This window comes from Aspergillus uvarum (genome assembly GCF_003184745.1).
Source record: "Aspergillus uvarum CBS 121591 unplaced genomic scaffold BO82scaffold_21, whole genome shotgun sequence".
Classification (NCBI taxonomy): domain Eukaryota; kingdom Fungi; phylum Ascomycota; class Eurotiomycetes; order Eurotiales; family Aspergillaceae; genus Aspergillus; species Aspergillus uvarum.
In genome coordinates, this window is record NW_020291318.1 from 261,448 (window position 1) to 277,971 (window position 16,524).

Below are 16,524 nucleotides of genomic sequence, written 5' to 3' on the forward strand. Positions count from 1 at the left end.
AATCATTAGCGATGCCCCTCCGACCACTGCAGCTGGTTCAGGCCATCCTGGCGCTGTGTCTCATCCTCTCGCTGCTTCGATATACAACACCAACCCAACCATCATCACCACCTCTAAACGCAGCACATCAACACCCACAAAAACAGCCACACCCCGATCCAAACACAAACCCAGATACATCCTCCACCACCGCAGCAGCAACCGACCTCCTCATCCCCCCAACAATCCACCACCTCCTCCTCTCCATGCCCAACCACCCCGTCTCCGCCTTCCGTCCCTCCCAGCATACCATCTCCTGGCAGCAGTCCGGCTGGAAGATCGAGTACTGGACCGACGCGGCCTGCGCACAGCTCGCGCATGCCACCGACCCTTCCGGCCGCTACGCCGCAGCGCTGGCCACATTCCCCTCCGCCGTCCTGAAATCGGACTTCTGTCGCTATCTGATCTTGTACGCGCGGGGCGGGGTGTATAATGATCTGGACGTGCGGCTGATGCAGCCCTTGCCGTGGGGGGTGATGTTTGATGCTCCGCCTTATATCCCCGGGGATTATCCTGGCGATGCCCCGGGGAGTGCTAAGGATAGTTACCCCGCCGCCATCATTGGGCTGGAAGGCGACGCCTCCACGCGGGGTCTGCCGCGGTCGCCGCAGTTCGTGCAGTGGACGATGGTCGCGGCGCCGGGGCATCCGATTTTTGAGGCTGTCTTGGGGAAGATCGTGGATCGGACGGAAGAGTATCTCCAGCGGCTGGGAGAGGCGGATGGTGGTAATGGGGTGGAACCGCCGGATGTGATGCAGTGGACGGGCCCGAGTGTTTGGACGGATGCGGTGCTCGAGTATCTCGAGGCCGATGAGGGCATGTTGCAGACCCTTAGAGATTTGAAGGAGACGGTCCGCATCAAGGATGTGGTGGTGTTGCCCAAGCGTGGGTTCGCGATCACGCAGGGCGAGGACCATCGCTCGTCGGAGGTGTTGGTCAAGCATTATTTCTCGGGGACGTGGAAGACGGGGTGTCGGGCTGTGTGGCGGTGGATTGGGAGGTGCTGATGTTTCTTATGGAATGGGCTGGCGTTTGGGTCGTTGTTGGCGTTAGGGTTGCAATGTATATATCAGGGCGGAGGGGGTGCGGTACAGTTGTCTCTGGGGTTGGGACCCTGTACATGTATCTCTCTGCGTGGACGATATCTCATGCGTCTGCGATGCGTAACATCTGAACTACAGCTACACTGCATGAGACACACATTGTTCATCACATTTCATCATATTCGCTAAATACACACCGGGTATCGAGGTGCATGCGCACACATACTATCACCGCCCCAATTCAATGCCCAGGAAAGAGAAAACAAACACCTCCTCCGAATGCCCGGGAAAAGAACCCAAACCCCCTTCCAACACACTTCACACAATTAAAACATCTTCTCAATAATATTCCGATCGCCGTCCAACGCATCCGCCTCGCGGCGCAGCACATCCGCCCGGAACCGCCGGAAGGCATTCTCGATGCGCTTCCGTCGCTCGGGCTCGTTGGTGATCCCCCGACTGCCGACGGCGGCACCACCTAGCAAGCCTATCATATTGTCACTAACCTATTCCTAATAGCCTGTATCGGATAAGCAAGTCTGGGGGACAACATACCCAACTCCCCGCCCAGAAACAAACCGCCGGCCGAGGCAAAGAAATACGTGGCAAAGTCGCCGAACGTGGTGGGTTTCAGCAGCGGAGTGATATCGGGGATGGATTCTAGAATCGCATCAACAGTGTCAGCCTCGAGCTTGAATCATGTTGTAGCAAGGAATGGGGAGGTACCAGTCCGCCCGTCCGCAAACACCACCTGCGTTGGCTTCTGCTGCGCGCGAAAGACCTCGAAGAAGGCGCGACGCGAGCTCCGGAGCCGGAAGGCTGTGTACAATCCCAGTCCCACGCCCACAGCCGACCCAACGGTTGTCCAGAGGGAGACGGTGCGGGCGGCGGACTGCAGCGCGTCGCGGTCGGAGGCCGTCAGGTCGTGTTGTAGGTGCTGGTCCGCCAGGCGGGTCAGCTCATCGCTGCGGCGGCTGCGGGTGAGGGGGATGGAGTCGAGCATTTTGTTGTTCTATGTCGTGGATATGCGATTGAGTGGTTTTGAGGGTACTAGGTAGTTGAGAGTGAGAGATGGAGGCTGGCTCTGGGTTTTATGGGATGGGATGGGATGGGATGCGATGCGATGCGCTGCGATGACACGGGCGGAGTCGGGATGACGTCACGGGAATGATCTCATAGTGTGATGAATGGATGAGGGGATCTGTGGATGGATCGTGGATGGGCCGAGGGACGAGATTCGAAGTCATTAGAGATATTCTGATTGTGAAATGGACTTTTGGCAACTGTCTAATGTCTCCCGATTCACTGCTGTATTCGTGTGTGTGAGTCTTCTGGTCATAATCGGTTTCGCGGTGGGATTGCGGATCGACACTGCGCTGCTGCCTGAGGCTGCCAGCCGTGATCCAGCCGTGATCCAGCCCCGTGGTGCCTGAGGCGTGTGACACGTGATCCACCCCGATAACGTCCGTCCCGGTGGGCTTATCGGTTCTCCTCGACGCGACCTTTTCTCCCCACCTCCACTACTGACACACCCCAGACTCATAAGTATCCTGTACGTCTATGACTGTATTCGTCTATGACTGTCTATGACCGTCTATGTCTAGTCTATCTTTAAGACCGCATCTAACTCTAAGGCACATCTAATCCAGACGCAACCCCGAAAATCCACAGACAAGGATGCATCGCTTGAAAACAAACTCCTCTCTCCACCCCCAATACCGACGCACTACAACCGCGCACCCCCCTTGAGATTCGCCTCCATCATCTGTCCGATCCGGGGATCCACCCGGCTGAACATGGCCACCGTCGCCTGCTGCAGCTCCGGCACCACGCCCTCCAGCGAGTTGCAGAGGTTCGTCACGAACAGCCGGCGCTCCTGCTCGTCGAACACATTGTGCCACAGCGCGCGCGGCTGCACAAAGTCCTCATCGTCCACGGGGATCTCGTTCAGCCCGAGCACCCCGCCCATCCGCAGGAACTCGTGGTGGCGCACCTCCTGCGCCGACGGGCTGCTCACGCCGGGGGTCAGCGTGCTGCGCACGTAGTTGGGGTCGCCGCCGTAGTTGTGCGTCGTGGTGTGGGCGCCGTCACGCAGGTAGGGGGCATACACGGGGCACACGGGCTTGTTGGGCGGGAGCTGCGGGTAGTTGACACCCAGGCGGTAGCGCTGGGCGTCGGGGTAGGCGAACATGCGGGCTTGGAGCACTACACAGACCTTGTGTTAGGGGTTGTGTTGATAATCCTGTGGGGGGAGGGCACATACTCGGGTCAGGAGTGGCAGCCACGCCGGGGACCAGGTTGGAGGGAGAGAAGGCCGCCTGTTCGATCTCGGCGAAGAAGTTCTCGGGCTGTGCACGAGTGGTCAGCTATCATTCGGGGATAATGCACCAAGCAAAAGGGGCAACGCACATTCCGGTTGAGAGTCATCTCGCCAACCTCAATCAAGGGGAAGTCCTTGTGCGGCCACACCTTGGTGATGTCGAACAGCGCCCGACCGAACGTCTCGGCGCGCTCGGGCTCCATCACCTGCACGTACAGCTTCCACACTGGGTACTCGCCGCGCGCGATCGCCTCCCACAGATCCTGGTTGTACGAGTCCGGGTTGGTGCCCGCCAACCGCGTGGCCATGTCGGAACTGATGTTGCTGATGCCCTGCACGGGCTTGAAGTGGAACTTGCAGTAGCGGAAGCTGCCGTCCTCGGACACCAACTTGAAGGTGTGGATGCCGAACCCGGTCATCTTGCGCGCCGACTCGGGGTGGCCGCGCGAGCCGAACAGGTGCATCAAAGCGTGCACACTCTCGGGCTGGTTGACATGGAAGTCCCAGAACTAGAGGTATGGCGTGGGTCAGTGCGCTGCTTGGCCGAAATGTGGTCTCGGATGTACTGGCTGCTTACCATGTTGGGGTCACCGCGGTTGGTGGCGGGATGCTTCTTGTGGCTGCGGTTCACCGCGGGGAAGCGGATGGGATCGCGCACCCAGAAAACGGGCTGTTGATGGTGGGGTCAGCTCAGCGGAACTCGGTGCGATGCAGGCGCAGACGGGCTTACAGCGTGGTTGCCAACAATGTCATGGTTGCCCTCCTCGGTGAAGAACTTGACGGCGAATCCGTGGATGTCAAGCGCGGTGTCGGCACTGCCCAGACCACCGCCAGTGGTGCTGTGGCGGAACAGCACCTTGGTCTTCTTGCCCACGCCAGTCAGGAACTTGGCCTTGGTGAGGTGGGAGACGTCCTTGGTGACGCGGAATTCACCCCAGGCGCCGGAGCCCTTGGCGTGGACGACTCTACGAGCTGATTAGTTCTCGTCCCATGCACATCAGCTGCGTGCAGATCGGGGATCGGCAGTGCAGGGGCAAGGATCCGTACCGCTCCGGAATTCTCTCCCGGTTGAAATGTGTCAGGGTCTCGATCAACAGGGTGTCTCCCAGGGTGGTCAGGCCACCGCCACCGAAGGTGGGCAGGGTGGTGCTGACCGCAGGGTCAGTGACAGGTTGGCCTGGATGGATGGGTCAGAGAATCGATCACCAATGGCCATTGGAACATCGGAAAGGGTCTAGACATACCCTCAGCGAGGGTGAAAGTCGGCTTGGACATGGCGTGGAGTAGGTGTGGGTGAGGATTGATTGAGTTTGAGAAAAGGGGGAATTATGGATCGCGGGGGGGGCGATCGCGAGATGTGGGAGTTATATACGGCTACGGCCAGGTAGGCTTATCTCTCGACTAACGGCCAGATAGGAAGATAGGGATTGCAAACGTGGCGCTCCAGCAGCGGTGAAGCCTTTATCTCGGGATAGAATTTTCTCGGAGGCACGGTTTCACCTAGTGCCAAAAGTGGATGGCGAGTTGGGGATGTTGACGTTTTGGCCAGGAAATGCAGAGAGTCTGTGAGGGTCTGTGAGGGGAAATGGGCCTTGAGTTACTAACACTTAGTAACATCTTTGCTCTCTAGGGCTTCCCCCTCACGGTGCCTGCCCCTCATGAGGGGGCGCCCCGTCAGCACAATCAACGCCTCTTGATTGGCCGATCGGCCAAAGTTCGGAGCTACGCAAGCTACACGTGAGGTCACATGATCGCATGCCGCAAGACTCCGATCTCTGGCCGGTCTCGCCGAGCTCGGGCTTATTCTTCCGGACACGAGCAGAACAAGATAATCAACACCATGCTTCCTCGTCTCCAACTCTGTACCCGCATACTCGAAAGCCTCATAAATCCCTCGCCTACCCCTCATACGTCAATCTCCTGTCTGTCTTGTTTCAACCCGGATCATCGCGGATATGTCGGCACAATCCGCGGGCCAAACTCGGGCTTCACTGCAGCTCTGTACGAGACACTCTTTGTCCAAGGCAGCCGGCTCATCGTGTACGCCATGAAGAAAATGGGATATAAGACCGTGATGGCACCGCTCAGTTCGTATCATCACTATCATCATCATCAGAAGCAGCAGCAGCAGCAGCAGCAGTAGCATCACAAGCATCACTTCTCATTTTCCGTCTTATTCATCCATATCTCAGACCCTCACCATGTCAGTTCCCAACAACTCCCAGTTCGACTTTATCGTCGTGGGTGGTGGGACGGCCGGGAACTGCATTGCAGGTCGGCTGGCTGAGAACCCCGACGTCAAGGTCCTCGTGGTCGAGGCGGGTGTCGCCAACTCGCACGAGATCGAAGACATCACGACGCCGTCCAAAGCCTTCGGGCTGCGGGGCAGCCAGTACGACTGGGCGTACAAAACCACCATGATCAAGCGTGAGGACTATGAGCGTGTGGAGAAGCCCAACACGCGCGGCAAGGCGCTGGGTGGCAGCTCATGCGCCAACTATTTCACCTGGATCCCCGGGTCGGCGGCCACCTTCAACGACTGGGAGCCCTTCGGCGGCCGCGACTGGACCTGGGCGAACTGCGTCGAGTACCTGCGCAAATGCGCCACCTACCACGACGACGAGAAACTGTACCCGACTGAGCTGCACCAGATCGGTTCTGGTGGGCCCCTGCAAATCTCCCACGCCGAATTGGTGCCTGAGCTGCAGCCCTTCCGCGACGCCCTCAGCCAGGCCTGGGTGTCCAAGGGCGAACCACTGACTGAGGACATCTACTCCGGCGAGATGCACGGACTCACTCATTGTGTCGACTCGATCTACAAGGGTCAGCGCCAGGGTAGCTTTGTGTATCTGCTCAATCGGCCTAATGTGACGATCTTGTCCGGCGCACACTCCAAGCGGTTGCTCATCGACCCGTCCACCCGCGTCTGCTCCGGCGTCGAGGTCGTCCTCCCATCTACCAACTCCACCCTCCGCCTCCACGCGACCCGTGAAGTCATCCTGTCGCAGGGAGTGTTCGAAACCCCGAAACTGCTGATGCTCAGCGGTGTTGGCCCCCAGTCGGAACTTGCCAAACACAACATCGATGTGATCCTCGACTCCGCGCACGTCGGCCAACACCTGCTGGACCACCCGATCGTTCCCTTCGTCCTCAAGCTGAAGGACGGCCTCACGCTGGACGACCACCTGCTCCGGCCCGGCCCGGCCCACGACGCCGCCGTGTCGGCCTACCACCGCGACCGCACCGGGCCCGTCAGCTCGGGTCTGCTGGAGATGGTCGGCTTCCCGCGCATCGACGCCCGGCTGAACCAGTACCCCGCCTACCGTGCCGCGAAAGCCGCCAATGGTGGCCGCGACCCCTTCGGCCCGGCGGGACAGCCGCATTTCGAGCTCGACTTCGTCGGCATGTTCAGCTCCGCCTTCCAGTGGCACTACCCCGTCCCCAAGGAGGGGAGCTACATGACCGTCATCGTGGATCTGCTGCGGCCCGTGTCCGAGGGCGGTGAGGTCACGCTCAACTCCGCGGACCCCCTCGTGCAGCCCAACATCAATCTCAACTTCTTCGCCGACGATCTGGATGTTCTCGCGATGCGGGAGGGAGTGCGCTGGACGTACGATGTTCTGAAGCAGGGTGAGCGGTTCAAGGATCTCGTGGTGGGTGAGTACCCCTGGGAGATGCCGTTGCATTCGGATGAGGCGATGAACAAGGCTGTTCTGGAGAGGAGTCAGACTGGGTTCCGTAAGTCGTCCCCCCCTTTTGTTCAAGCTACTGTGCGCAGTAGGGTTTGAACATGATGTCACTAACCGGTTCTCTACGGGACAGACCCCTGCGGCACCGCCCGCCTGTCTAAGAGCATCCACCAGGGCGTGGTGGACTCCAGACTCCGGGTCCACGGGATCCGCAACCTGCGCGTGGCGGATGCGTCCGTCATCCCCGTGATTCCGGACTGTCGGATTCAGAACTCGGTGTACATGATTGGCGAGAAGGTGAGCACGCCCCTCGACGTGGCAAAAGTCGATACTAATGCTCAATGTACTTGCAGGGCGCCGATCTCATCAAAGCCGACCATCGCAATCTCTACGAGGCGAAAGGGGTTCCGTACCTGGTTCCTAGTCGGTTGTAGAAGAAGGAAACGCTGTGGAGTCTGGGTTGCTAGGTTGGATCGTTTGTTTCGCAAATTGGGAATTGTATTGATTCAGCAATGATACAATAACTATCTTATGATGGATTGCGGCGTGGTCAACAATCCGCTACGCCGATCTTGTGGATTGAGGATAGATCCTCTCCGGGGGTGAGTGTGGTGCCCATTCACCGCTCTGCCATGCCCCCGTAGGCTCGTTTGACTGGTGAGAAGCAAGCGATACCAGGAGGCTGACGCCGGACGGCGACCCTAGCTGTCTTCCTGTATCTAGTGCAGGGGAGGTTATCGGCATGTCTTTTGGGGAACCGCTTCGCCTAGGGTACCACCGGCCCGGGGCTAATAGCTACACTGATACGGCGTGCAGTACTGCACATTGGTCTCTCTCTTGTTATGTCTGGCATCTCCGTATCTCCTATCGACCAGAGACCATGGCGACTGCAAGCCTAGGGCCCTCTCCTCCTATACAATGTTGCAAGTCACGTGTCTCACATGTAAATTAGGTAAATTAGGCGCGACGTTCTGCCGCTCGTATGGCTCCGCCATACAGACCGCCTGACTTCCTGCATCCCCCCTTCATCATCAGTCAACATCATCCATCCATCTATCTATACTTACATACATACTCGCACAGTCGGGTCCACTAGACTGATCCCCTCGAAGCTGAGAGTCCAGTTAACCTCCGGACAATTCGTACCATGTCGCCCATCAATAACACGAGCAGCTTGGGCTGACAGCCATCTGGTCGAAAATGCGACCCTTTTCGAGGTGGTTCAGTCAATGCTTCAAGTCACCACCCAAGAGGATGTCCTCTTCGTTGAGAGGTGACTTTGATCTATTTGAGTACACGTCGGGACGCTTTTTGTGAGTCATGGCCGGATCAGCTGCTAGCGTGCCCAATGACATCTCCACCAACAAAACACTGACTTGCTCGCGGTTGACCAGATTCAACGAAGAGATTCGCCGCGCCGAACGCCGTGTTCAATTCGACTTGCATGCCCTTGCAAGGGCTGCCTGCCACTCTGTCGGCCGCCACCAGAAGGCCGTGGCCTCGATCACGAAACTCGCCGAGGGGGGCTTCAACCGCGTCTTACAAATCACCTTCGATGATGGATATGCAGTCCTGGCAAGGTTGCCGTATAAGACGACCTTTCCAAAACACTATGCAGTGGCCAGTGAAGCGGCCACCCTCGCCCTTTTGCGTGCTCATGGCGTCCCGGTCCCCAAAGTCCTTGCCTACTCCCCAGATCAGACAAACGCCGTTGGAGCCGAGTACATTCTTTTGGAAAGACTTGAAGGAACACCCCTGAGCAACCAGTGGTTCTCCATGGACACCAAAACTCGGGTCAAAACTATGCGACAGATTGTGGATGTAGAGAGACGGTTCATGAGCATCCGTTTCCCAGCAAGCGGAAGTCTCTATCACCGCCATGATCTTGCAGGCTCCCAATGCGTCATCCCCGTCTCGGACGACATTGTCGTGGGTCCAACCGCACAACATGAATGGTGGTATCAGGAACGGGCTTCTCTAGACGTCGACCGCGGTCCCTGTCAGTCTCCGGCCGGGTATTTCTGTCTTTCTTGGTGCCGGGAAACACTGACTCTGGGCCAGGAACTACGTTCTCCTCATGCTTTGAAGCACCTGCTAAGCGCGAGATGGAGTTTTGTGAGGAATTCGGCAAACCACGACTACACGTCGAAAGATACCTGCGTGAACTACACCAGTACCAATCCCTCTCAGCCATTCCGTACCAGCATCTCCTTGCCGATTACTTGAAGCTAGCGCCTGGTCTCGATGTTCCCTCCGACCACCGCATGTCTCGCCCGATTCTCCGGCATCCGGACTTCTTGCCCAACAACATCCTGGTGAATCCTTCCCACGAGGTGGTCGGAATCATCGACTGGCAGCATGCAGTCATTCTGCCCCTCTGCCTGTGCGCTGGCATCCCCTACCATTTCCAAAATTGGGCGACCCCGTGTCGGAGACGTTATCGAAGCCAGAGGTCAAACTGCCTGATGGTTTTGACCAACTCAGCCAGGAAGAACAGGCGGCGGTTCGGGAAACGATGCGGAGACGGATTGTGCACTTTTATTATGCGGCGTTGACCATGAAATCCTTGCCGGATCACTTTGACGCCATCCGAACTGACCGCTGTATGCTCCGCGCGAAGCTTTTTCATCATGCACAGGCTCCCTGGGAGGGAGACTCCGTCTCATTGAAGTATGCGATGGTGCAGGTCCTCGGGATATGGCCGATGTCGCTGGATGAAGGGGCACCGACGGGTTCGGTGAAGTGTCCGGTGCACTTTTCGGAGGAAGAGATACAGGAATGCGCGGAGGACCATCGCAAGGAACAGGAGTTACTGCAGGAGCTGGGCGAGATGAGGGACCTCATCGGGACCGATGCCCTGGGCTGGGTTCCGGACGAGCATGAGTTTGAACGCAGCAAGGCGGTAATCCAGAGCATCAAGAATGGTTTGATGGAACATTCAAGCACCGAGATGGAGAGGACAGCGGTCGTTCAGCATTTTCCTTTCGATGATCATGACGAGAATCCATGATAAGTTTCCACAATTCAGGTCGCGATTTGAATCAAGTTAGATGTGCCGTTTGTTGGCATTCGATCATGCTTGGTTTGACTAGATCCGGTTGATCTGGAGTTATATATACGGTGCTTCTCGACATCTAGGAAATGACATTTCGACTCGATCGCTGCTCCTTCCGTAACCCGGGGACCGTAGGTAGAGAGAGGCTCATCCTCTACCTGGATAGCTCTCGGAATTTCTGCAAGAGATGACTACGGTGTTGACACTTGAGTTGTTGCGTGAGATACTCTGACTCTTCATGGTCTCAAACTATTTCGACCGAGGCCATAACCCTAGCAACATATTCTCTTTCTCGGATGATGTTGTGAGGGTGAGATTACCACACCATTCATTATGCCTGCACACGCTGGTGGGCCTGATTCTATAGTATATCAACGTCTGTACGCAACCTTAGGGTCCACATTCCGAGCCTTTGCACTCTAATTATGTATGAGCACGAAAAGGGCTATTTATTACAGACTGACCTATCCCTAAGACTCCTTCAATGCTGAAACAGCGCTACTAGCTGCGCCGGCGTCGGAGTGCAATCCATCCAGGATCCTGTGTGGGGGCGGCACTTGGAAAGTGCAGTGCACTCACTCAGTCTTACCGGCTCCATGAACCGTGGCTGTATGGGAAAAGTTACGGTTCAGGCACTTCCGGGATGCGGCCACTGGACCTAAGCATTTGACTGACCTCCATCAGACGAAGCCAGGGGGCGACGAAAGGCTGGGGACCCCGCAAAGGCATATATAGCGATCTGCGACTCATCCGCTACAAGGTCTGTAGATCTGCAATATTCACAGAGACCTGTCCTGATCACATTGGGGCGAAGACCCTGAGCACGGTCCCATAGATCAGCCCAAAGCCATGGTCATCAAATCATTGGATTTCCGCCGCTATCGCAGCAACGATGCGCAAGAGCGGCAACAATTCTGTGATGAACTGTGTGAAACGCTCTGTGTCTACGGATTTGCCAAAATTCGCCACTCGTCTCTTTCTAAGGAGAAGATTGACCAGCTGTTCGAATTCGTAAGTCACGCGATATGACCTCGAGGCAAGCTAATCTACGCGAGATGTGCGGGCTGATTGAAGCAACGACACACAGAACAAACTCTTCTTCGCTCTCCCAGACGACATCAAAGTAAAGGCAGCGCACCCGGTTGCTCCGAATCCCCATCGAGGCTGGAGTGCCATCGGCCAAGAAAGCGTGTGGCAGATATCTAAGTTCGAGCAAGGGCAGCAGCAGACGGATAGTTACCAGGAATATCGGGTATGTACGACTATCAACCATTGGCCAAAATCCATACTAGAAGTCAGATTCATAACGGCCGATATCACAGGAATCCTTCGACCAAGGCGCTGCCACTGACGAGCTCTTCCCCAACCGCTGGGTTGACGAGACCGACCTCCCGGGCTTCCGCCCCTTCATGGAGGGAATCTACGACAACTTCCACGAACTGCACGGCCATCTCCTGCGCGCCATCACTGCCGGGCTCCGGCTGCCTGCGGACCATCTCCTCGCCAAACACCAGAGCAACACCAGCGAGCTGCGCCTGCTGCACTACCCGGCCATCCCGGCACGGTCGATGGGGTCCGGCAAGCGCATCGGCGAGCACTCCGACTTTGGGACACTGACCCTGCTCCTGCAGGACTCGGTGGGCGGGCTGCAGGTCGAGGACCAGCGCCAGTTAGGCAGCTTCATCCCCGTCGAGTCGGAGGACGTGTACGAGGTGATCATCAACGTCGGCGACTGTCTGCAGCGCTGGACCAACAAGCAGCTGCGCTCGGCAAACCACCGCGTCTGTTTGCCGGAGGGGACCGATGTACACTCCGGCGCGATGCTGGCCCCTCGCTACTCGGTGGCTTACTTTGGGAAGCCGGATCGTGAGGTCCTGGTTGATACGCTGCCCGCGTTCGTGCGTCCCGGCTGCAAGTCGGAGTACAATGATCATTTGACTGCGTTGGAATATATGCAGCAGAAGCTGGTTCGCACGTATGGCTGAGGTCTTGTTGGAGCCCGGAGCAGAATAGCTAGGCTGAGTACAGTATGATTGTAGCGTTGCAACAGTGAATTTCTCTACTTCCTTCTTGTAATAATATTGTTCATCTTCCTGTCCATTTCAGCTCGTATATAGGGTTCTACATTTTTCTTTCGGCAGTGGCTCGATGGCAGGAGATCTCCCGGCACGTTCTTAGGGGCCATAGAAGATTTGAAAATACTCTGCAAATGGAACTGGAAACATGGACACTGAAAACATGTGGTTTGTCTCTAGAAAACAGGATCGCCCCCCTCCTCTTTCAACCAATGATGGCTTCTTGGAACCGACTAGGAGCGAATTCCTTGTTAGAGATTATCTCATTGGGTTCCAGCGTGTCCTTCACATCTCGTTTCGCCCAAGGCTGATCAGTGACGGGCACAGATTGTTTCTATGTATTCAGAGCATTAGTATAATCGGACCTACGGAAGTCATACTAATACAGACGGGACCTTCTTACCTGGATAATGGATAGCAGTGTCGCATACGTGGCCTCATCCTTACCTGCACCCACTGCAATGCCCCAGAGAACTTCGGGGCCATCTCCAACGACGCATTGAGCAAAGGTGACCACCAAGCCCTGCTGCTGCGCTTCGGGTAGGGAGTGGAAAGCGGCCATCTGGCATCGGAAGGGGAGCTGCAGAGTCTGCGACACGAGCGTTGCTATGCGATTCGCCTCGTCCGTGACATCCTCCAGCTCGTGCGGCCTGGCAGGCTGCTGGAATAGTGCGCCGAACCCCTGTTGCTGTCGTCCGAGGATGCGGGCACGGTAGGAGGCGTTGTGGTCGTAGGATTCCAGAAAAAGCGCGCAGACCTCCTCGGCGGCCAGACCTCGCTCCCACGCGACGGATTGCACCTTGACGATCCTGCTGAAGAGGACCGCCAGCTGGCCGGGCAGGGTCAAGCCGAGACCCTGCTGGATGAGCCAGGCCACGCCCCCTTTGCCGCTCTGGCTGTTGACGCCGATCACGCTGTCGAAGGAGATACCCAGATCGGCCGGGTCGAGGGGCAGGTACGGCACCCGCCACGCACTCCGCGATGGGTTGGCGGCGCGCCTGTTCAATCCCTTGCGGATGGCATCCTGATGGGCCCCGGAGAAGGCACGGAAGTAGTAGTCGCCGGAGTACGGGGTACGCGGGTGGACGGGCAGCTGAGTGACCTCCTCGTACACGCGCCGGATGGCCGGCAGGTCCGAGAGGTTCAGGCCTGTTTCAATCCCCTGTGTGAAGTAGTTCATGGCGGCCGTCACGAGGTCGAGGTTGCCGGCGCGCTCACCATTGCCAAACAGACAGCCTTCGACGCGATCCCCGCCCGCCAAACACGCGAGCTCGGCGGCGGCGACGGCGCCCCCGCGGTCATTGTGCGTGTGGATTGAGATGCAGACCGTGTCGCGGCCCTGGAGGTGGCGTGCGAAGTACTCGACCTGGTCCGCGAAGACGTTGACGGTGGTGGCCTCGACGCTGGAAGCAAGCCCTAAGATGACGGGCTGGTCGCGGGTGGGTTTCCACGCTGCCTGGATCGTCGCCGCCAGGCGGAGGGCGGCCTCGGGGCGTGCATTCGCGAAGTCCTCGAAGCCGAATCCCAGCGTCCACTGCGTGCCCTGCGCTTCCGCGTCGTCTTTCGTGATCGAGCGCGCGTACTCGATACACTCCGCCACCCGCGCCAACCACTCTGTCTCCGCCGGCTGCTGCAGGATGGTCTCGCAGTAGTTGTCACTGGTTGCCAGGTAGGTGAAGAGGATCGCCTTCTTGGCCCCCTTGAGGCTGTCGACCGCGCGCTTGAGCGTCTCCTTCCGACAGGGAGTCATCACTTCCAGACTGACATCTGGCGGCACCGCCCCGGGGGTCTCCAGGAGCTCCCGCGTGAAGTTGAACTCGGTGTCTGAGGCACAGGGGAAGGACACCTCAATCTCCTTGAACCCAATGGCCACCAGCAGGCGAAACATCTGCCATTTCTGCTGGATTGTCTACATGCATGGCCGTGGCATGGCGGATTAGCTTTCGTCCGCTTCCTGAAAGCTCTCCCTTAGACGGGGAATCTTGGGTTCGTGCGCACCATGGGGTTGGGAAGAGCTTGATTGCCATCCCGAAGATCCGTCGACAGCCATATGGGGGATTTAATCAACTTCTTGGATGGCCATTGTCGGTCAGGGAGGTGGACGTGGGGAGGAGCCCGGCCGCCATACTTGCTCTGCAGGCTTTGGCCGCCCGCACAAATTGTGGACATTTGTGTGTTCTGCGTTGGATGCGTTAGTCTTAGCCTTGACCGGCTGGATATCTGGGTCTCTGCCGAACTGGTTCTATTCTTTTGCCGCATGGGTGGGGATTGCGGTTCTTTTCTTTGCACATGGCCAGGGAGCCGGGCACTGCATGACCGGCCTAGGGCTTACCAAGCGCCAGTCATTGTGGCTGTCTTCCCCCCACCACGTGTGATAAAAGGTTGAAAGGGGTCCCAAGTGAGCGAGGTGCCATATGAACGGTAACAATAATCTCATTCCACCCCTTTTCTATCTCTTTCTGTGTTGTGTTGAGTACTTCACTTGAAAACATCTTGCTTAGTCAGGGCTGCGTTTCCCGCTGTAGGCTACACCACCAGCCATTGTGCTTGAGTCATCGGTAAGCACAACCAGAACCAGACCTTACCAGTTATGATACTATTTCTTTGTGTCTGGGTGAGCCGAGAAAGAAGTCGTAATCTCGCTGAACTGTGCCTGGTCGGTTGGGAACCAGCCCAGCCGCGATTGTTGACCAGGGTAGATAATGTTCCAGAAGCCCTAAAGAGCATTCAGCCCCGTCACACGCCTACTTCATATACATCGCCCTGTACTGCTCTTGTGTCTGAAACAATAGTACAGACAATATTTGTCACATACCACCAAGCGTTACAATAGATACCATCACAATGGTTAGAACATATGATATCGTGGTGTTCCCGGGCGACTACGGAGGTCCCGAGGTGATGGCTGAAGGCCTGAAGGTACTCTAGCCCCTGGATCTCGTGGGACATCCGCAAAGCGATAGGACTGACAATGAACTACCTCAGGTTCTTCGCGAGATCCAGAGGCAATACCAGACTAGGGTCACACTGAACCTCAAACATCATCTTCTCGGGGGAGTATGTTCGCGTTCTGATCCACCCGACGGGCTGATTCATGGGTGAAGAATGTCACCACTAATTGTTCACGTTGCCGAGATGAAATAGGCGGCCTTTGATGCGTATGGCACCCCTGTAACCGAGGGGGCCCTGCAAGATGCACAGAACGCATCAGCGGTCCTTCTAGGCGCGGTGGGTGGTCCGGTATGTGAGAAGAGTCCCATCATCGTCACGAAAGAAATCCACGGGAAAAGACTACCGACGCTGATGCAAAAGGACGCTCCTCACAGGCATGGCAAGACAGTCCAATTCCCGTCGAATCCGGATTGGGGAGACTGCGCAAAGCAATGGACGCGTTTGGCAACCTGCGCCCGATCAACTTCATTGCGCCTGTCTTAATTGAGTCGTCCAGTCTGAAGGAGCGCGTGTGCCGTGGCGCAGATCTCCTTATCGTCCGGGAACTCAGCGGCGGCATCTACTACGGAGACCGTCAGGAACACGATGGGACGTTTAACGCTGCCTCGGACCTCGACCACTATGACCGGCACGCCATCGAGCGTGTCACACGGCTGGCTGCCCGACTGGCCCGGGCGACAGATCCCCCCTTGCCCATCACGAGCCTGGACAAGGCCAACCTGCTGGCTGCCTGTGGCCGACTCTGGCGCGGTGTCGTGGAGCAGACCATCCGCACCGAGTTCCCCGACCTGACTCTACGGCATATGCTCATTGATACGGCAGCCATGACCCTGGCGTGCCGGCCGACGACGTTGAATGGCGTCGTCCTGACGAGTAATATGTTTGGTGACATTGTGAGCGACGAAGCCAGCGCCATCCCCGGCAGTTTGGGGCTGCTTCCTAGCGCGAGTGTCTGTGCGATTCCTGATCCTGATGGTGGCGATGGAGTGCGTGGCATCTACGAGCCTGTTCACGGTAAGTGTCCTCCTCTTGTATGCGACAAGCTCTGTTTCGCTGATATCAGTTATGCGGCTCAGGATCCGCCCCGGACATCGCCGGTAAAGGCATCATCAATCCCACCGGGATGATCCTGTCGGTCGCTATGATGCTCCGCTACTCACTTGAGATGCCGGACGCAGCTGAAGCGGTCGAAACGGCCGTCAGGGAGGTCATTGAACAGGGTTGTCGGACCAGAGATGTCGGTGGTACGGCCTCCACGACGGAGTTCGGCGACACAGTCGTGGCGTATTTGAAGGATCATGCGTAGTCAATTGTGCCATGCATAAGTTTATGTATCTGCGGCAGCTCAATG

At 57.3% G+C, this 16,524-nt stretch overlaps 8 protein-coding genes across 8 annotated transcripts; 5 read left to right on the forward strand and 3 right to left on the reverse strand.

Annotated features, from left to right (window-relative positions):
• Positions 1–212: 212 nt before the first annotated feature.
• Positions 213–1,034, forward strand: och4 (putative alpha-1,6-mannosyltransferase subunit (Hoc1); the record flags this gene model as incomplete). The annotated part of the gene is made up of 1 exon (XM_025630937.1): positions 213–1,034. A coding segment is annotated over one exon (822 nt), but the record flags the coding sequence as incomplete, so codon positions are not given.
• Positions 1,035–1,408: 374 nt separating this feature from the next.
• BO82DRAFT_364059 (uncharacterized protein) lies at positions 1,409–2,085 on the reverse strand (the record flags this gene model as incomplete). Its single annotated transcript, XM_025636928.1, has 3 exons — positions 1,409–1,560; positions 1,638–1,742; positions 1,809–2,085. The coding sequence occupies 3 exons, from the start codon at positions 2,083–2,085 to the stop codon at positions 1,409–1,411; spliced, it is 534 nt and encodes a 177-aa protein (XP_025492869.1).
• Positions 2,086–2,808: 723 nt separating this feature from the next.
• Positions 2,809–4,677, reverse strand: BO82DRAFT_401313 (catalase; the record flags this gene model as incomplete). The annotated part of the gene is made up of 7 exons (XM_025639244.1): positions 2,809–3,287; positions 3,346–3,430; positions 3,492–3,911; positions 3,980–4,072; positions 4,133–4,367; positions 4,450–4,579; positions 4,647–4,677. 7 exons carry the CDS (start codon positions 4,675–4,677, stop codon positions 2,809–2,811), a joined length of 1,473 nt encoding a protein of 490 aa, XP_025492870.1.
• A 1,140-nt stretch (positions 4,678–5,817) lies between these two features.
• On the forward strand, positions 5,818–7,603 carry BO82DRAFT_353626 (GMC family oxidoreductase; the record flags this gene model as incomplete). The annotated part of the gene is made up of 3 exons (XM_025635006.1): positions 5,818–7,140; positions 7,225–7,388; positions 7,445–7,603. Coding segments are annotated over 3 exons (1,568 nt in total), but the record flags the coding sequence as incomplete, so codon positions are not given.
• A 564-nt stretch (positions 7,604–8,167) lies between these two features.
• On the forward strand, positions 8,168–10,101 carry BO82DRAFT_382879 (aminoglycoside phosphotransferase family protein; the record flags this gene model as incomplete). The annotated part of the gene is made up of 4 exons (XM_025637970.1): positions 8,168–8,404; positions 8,486–9,090; positions 9,180–9,516; positions 9,576–10,101. The coding sequence occupies exons 1-4, from the start codon at positions 8,292–8,294 to the stop codon at positions 10,099–10,101; spliced, it is 1,581 nt and encodes a 526-aa protein (XP_025492872.1). The 5' UTR covers positions 8,168–8,291.
• A 447-nt stretch (positions 10,102–10,548) lies between these two features.
• BO82DRAFT_60773 (isopenicillin N synthase family dioxygenase) lies at positions 10,549–12,250 on the forward strand. The gene is made up of 3 exons (XM_025641380.1): positions 10,549–11,157; positions 11,234–11,398; positions 11,469–12,250. Exons 1-3 carry the CDS (start codon positions 10,996–10,998, stop codon positions 12,129–12,131), a joined length of 990 nt encoding a protein of 329 aa, XP_025492873.1. The 5' UTR covers positions 10,549–10,995; the 3' UTR covers positions 12,132–12,250.
• Positions 12,251–12,897: 647 nt separating this feature from the next.
• Positions 12,898–14,393, reverse strand: BO82DRAFT_308410 (aldolase; the record flags this gene model as incomplete). The annotated part of the gene is made up of 2 exons (XM_025632314.1): positions 12,898–14,130; positions 14,220–14,393. Coding segments are annotated over 2 exons (1,404 nt in total), but the record flags the coding sequence as incomplete, so codon positions are not given.
• Positions 14,394–15,065: 672 nt separating this feature from the next.
• On the forward strand, positions 15,066–16,496 carry BO82DRAFT_431590 (3-isopropylmalate dehydrogenase; the record flags this gene model as incomplete). Its single annotated transcript, XM_025640713.1, has 5 exons — positions 15,066–15,140; positions 15,207–15,278; positions 15,366–15,461; positions 15,548–16,187; positions 16,250–16,496. 5 exons carry the CDS (start codon positions 15,066–15,068, stop codon positions 16,477–16,479), a joined length of 1,113 nt encoding a protein of 370 aa, XP_025492875.1. The 3' UTR covers positions 16,480–16,496.
• Positions 16,497–16,524: the final 28 nt, after the last annotated feature.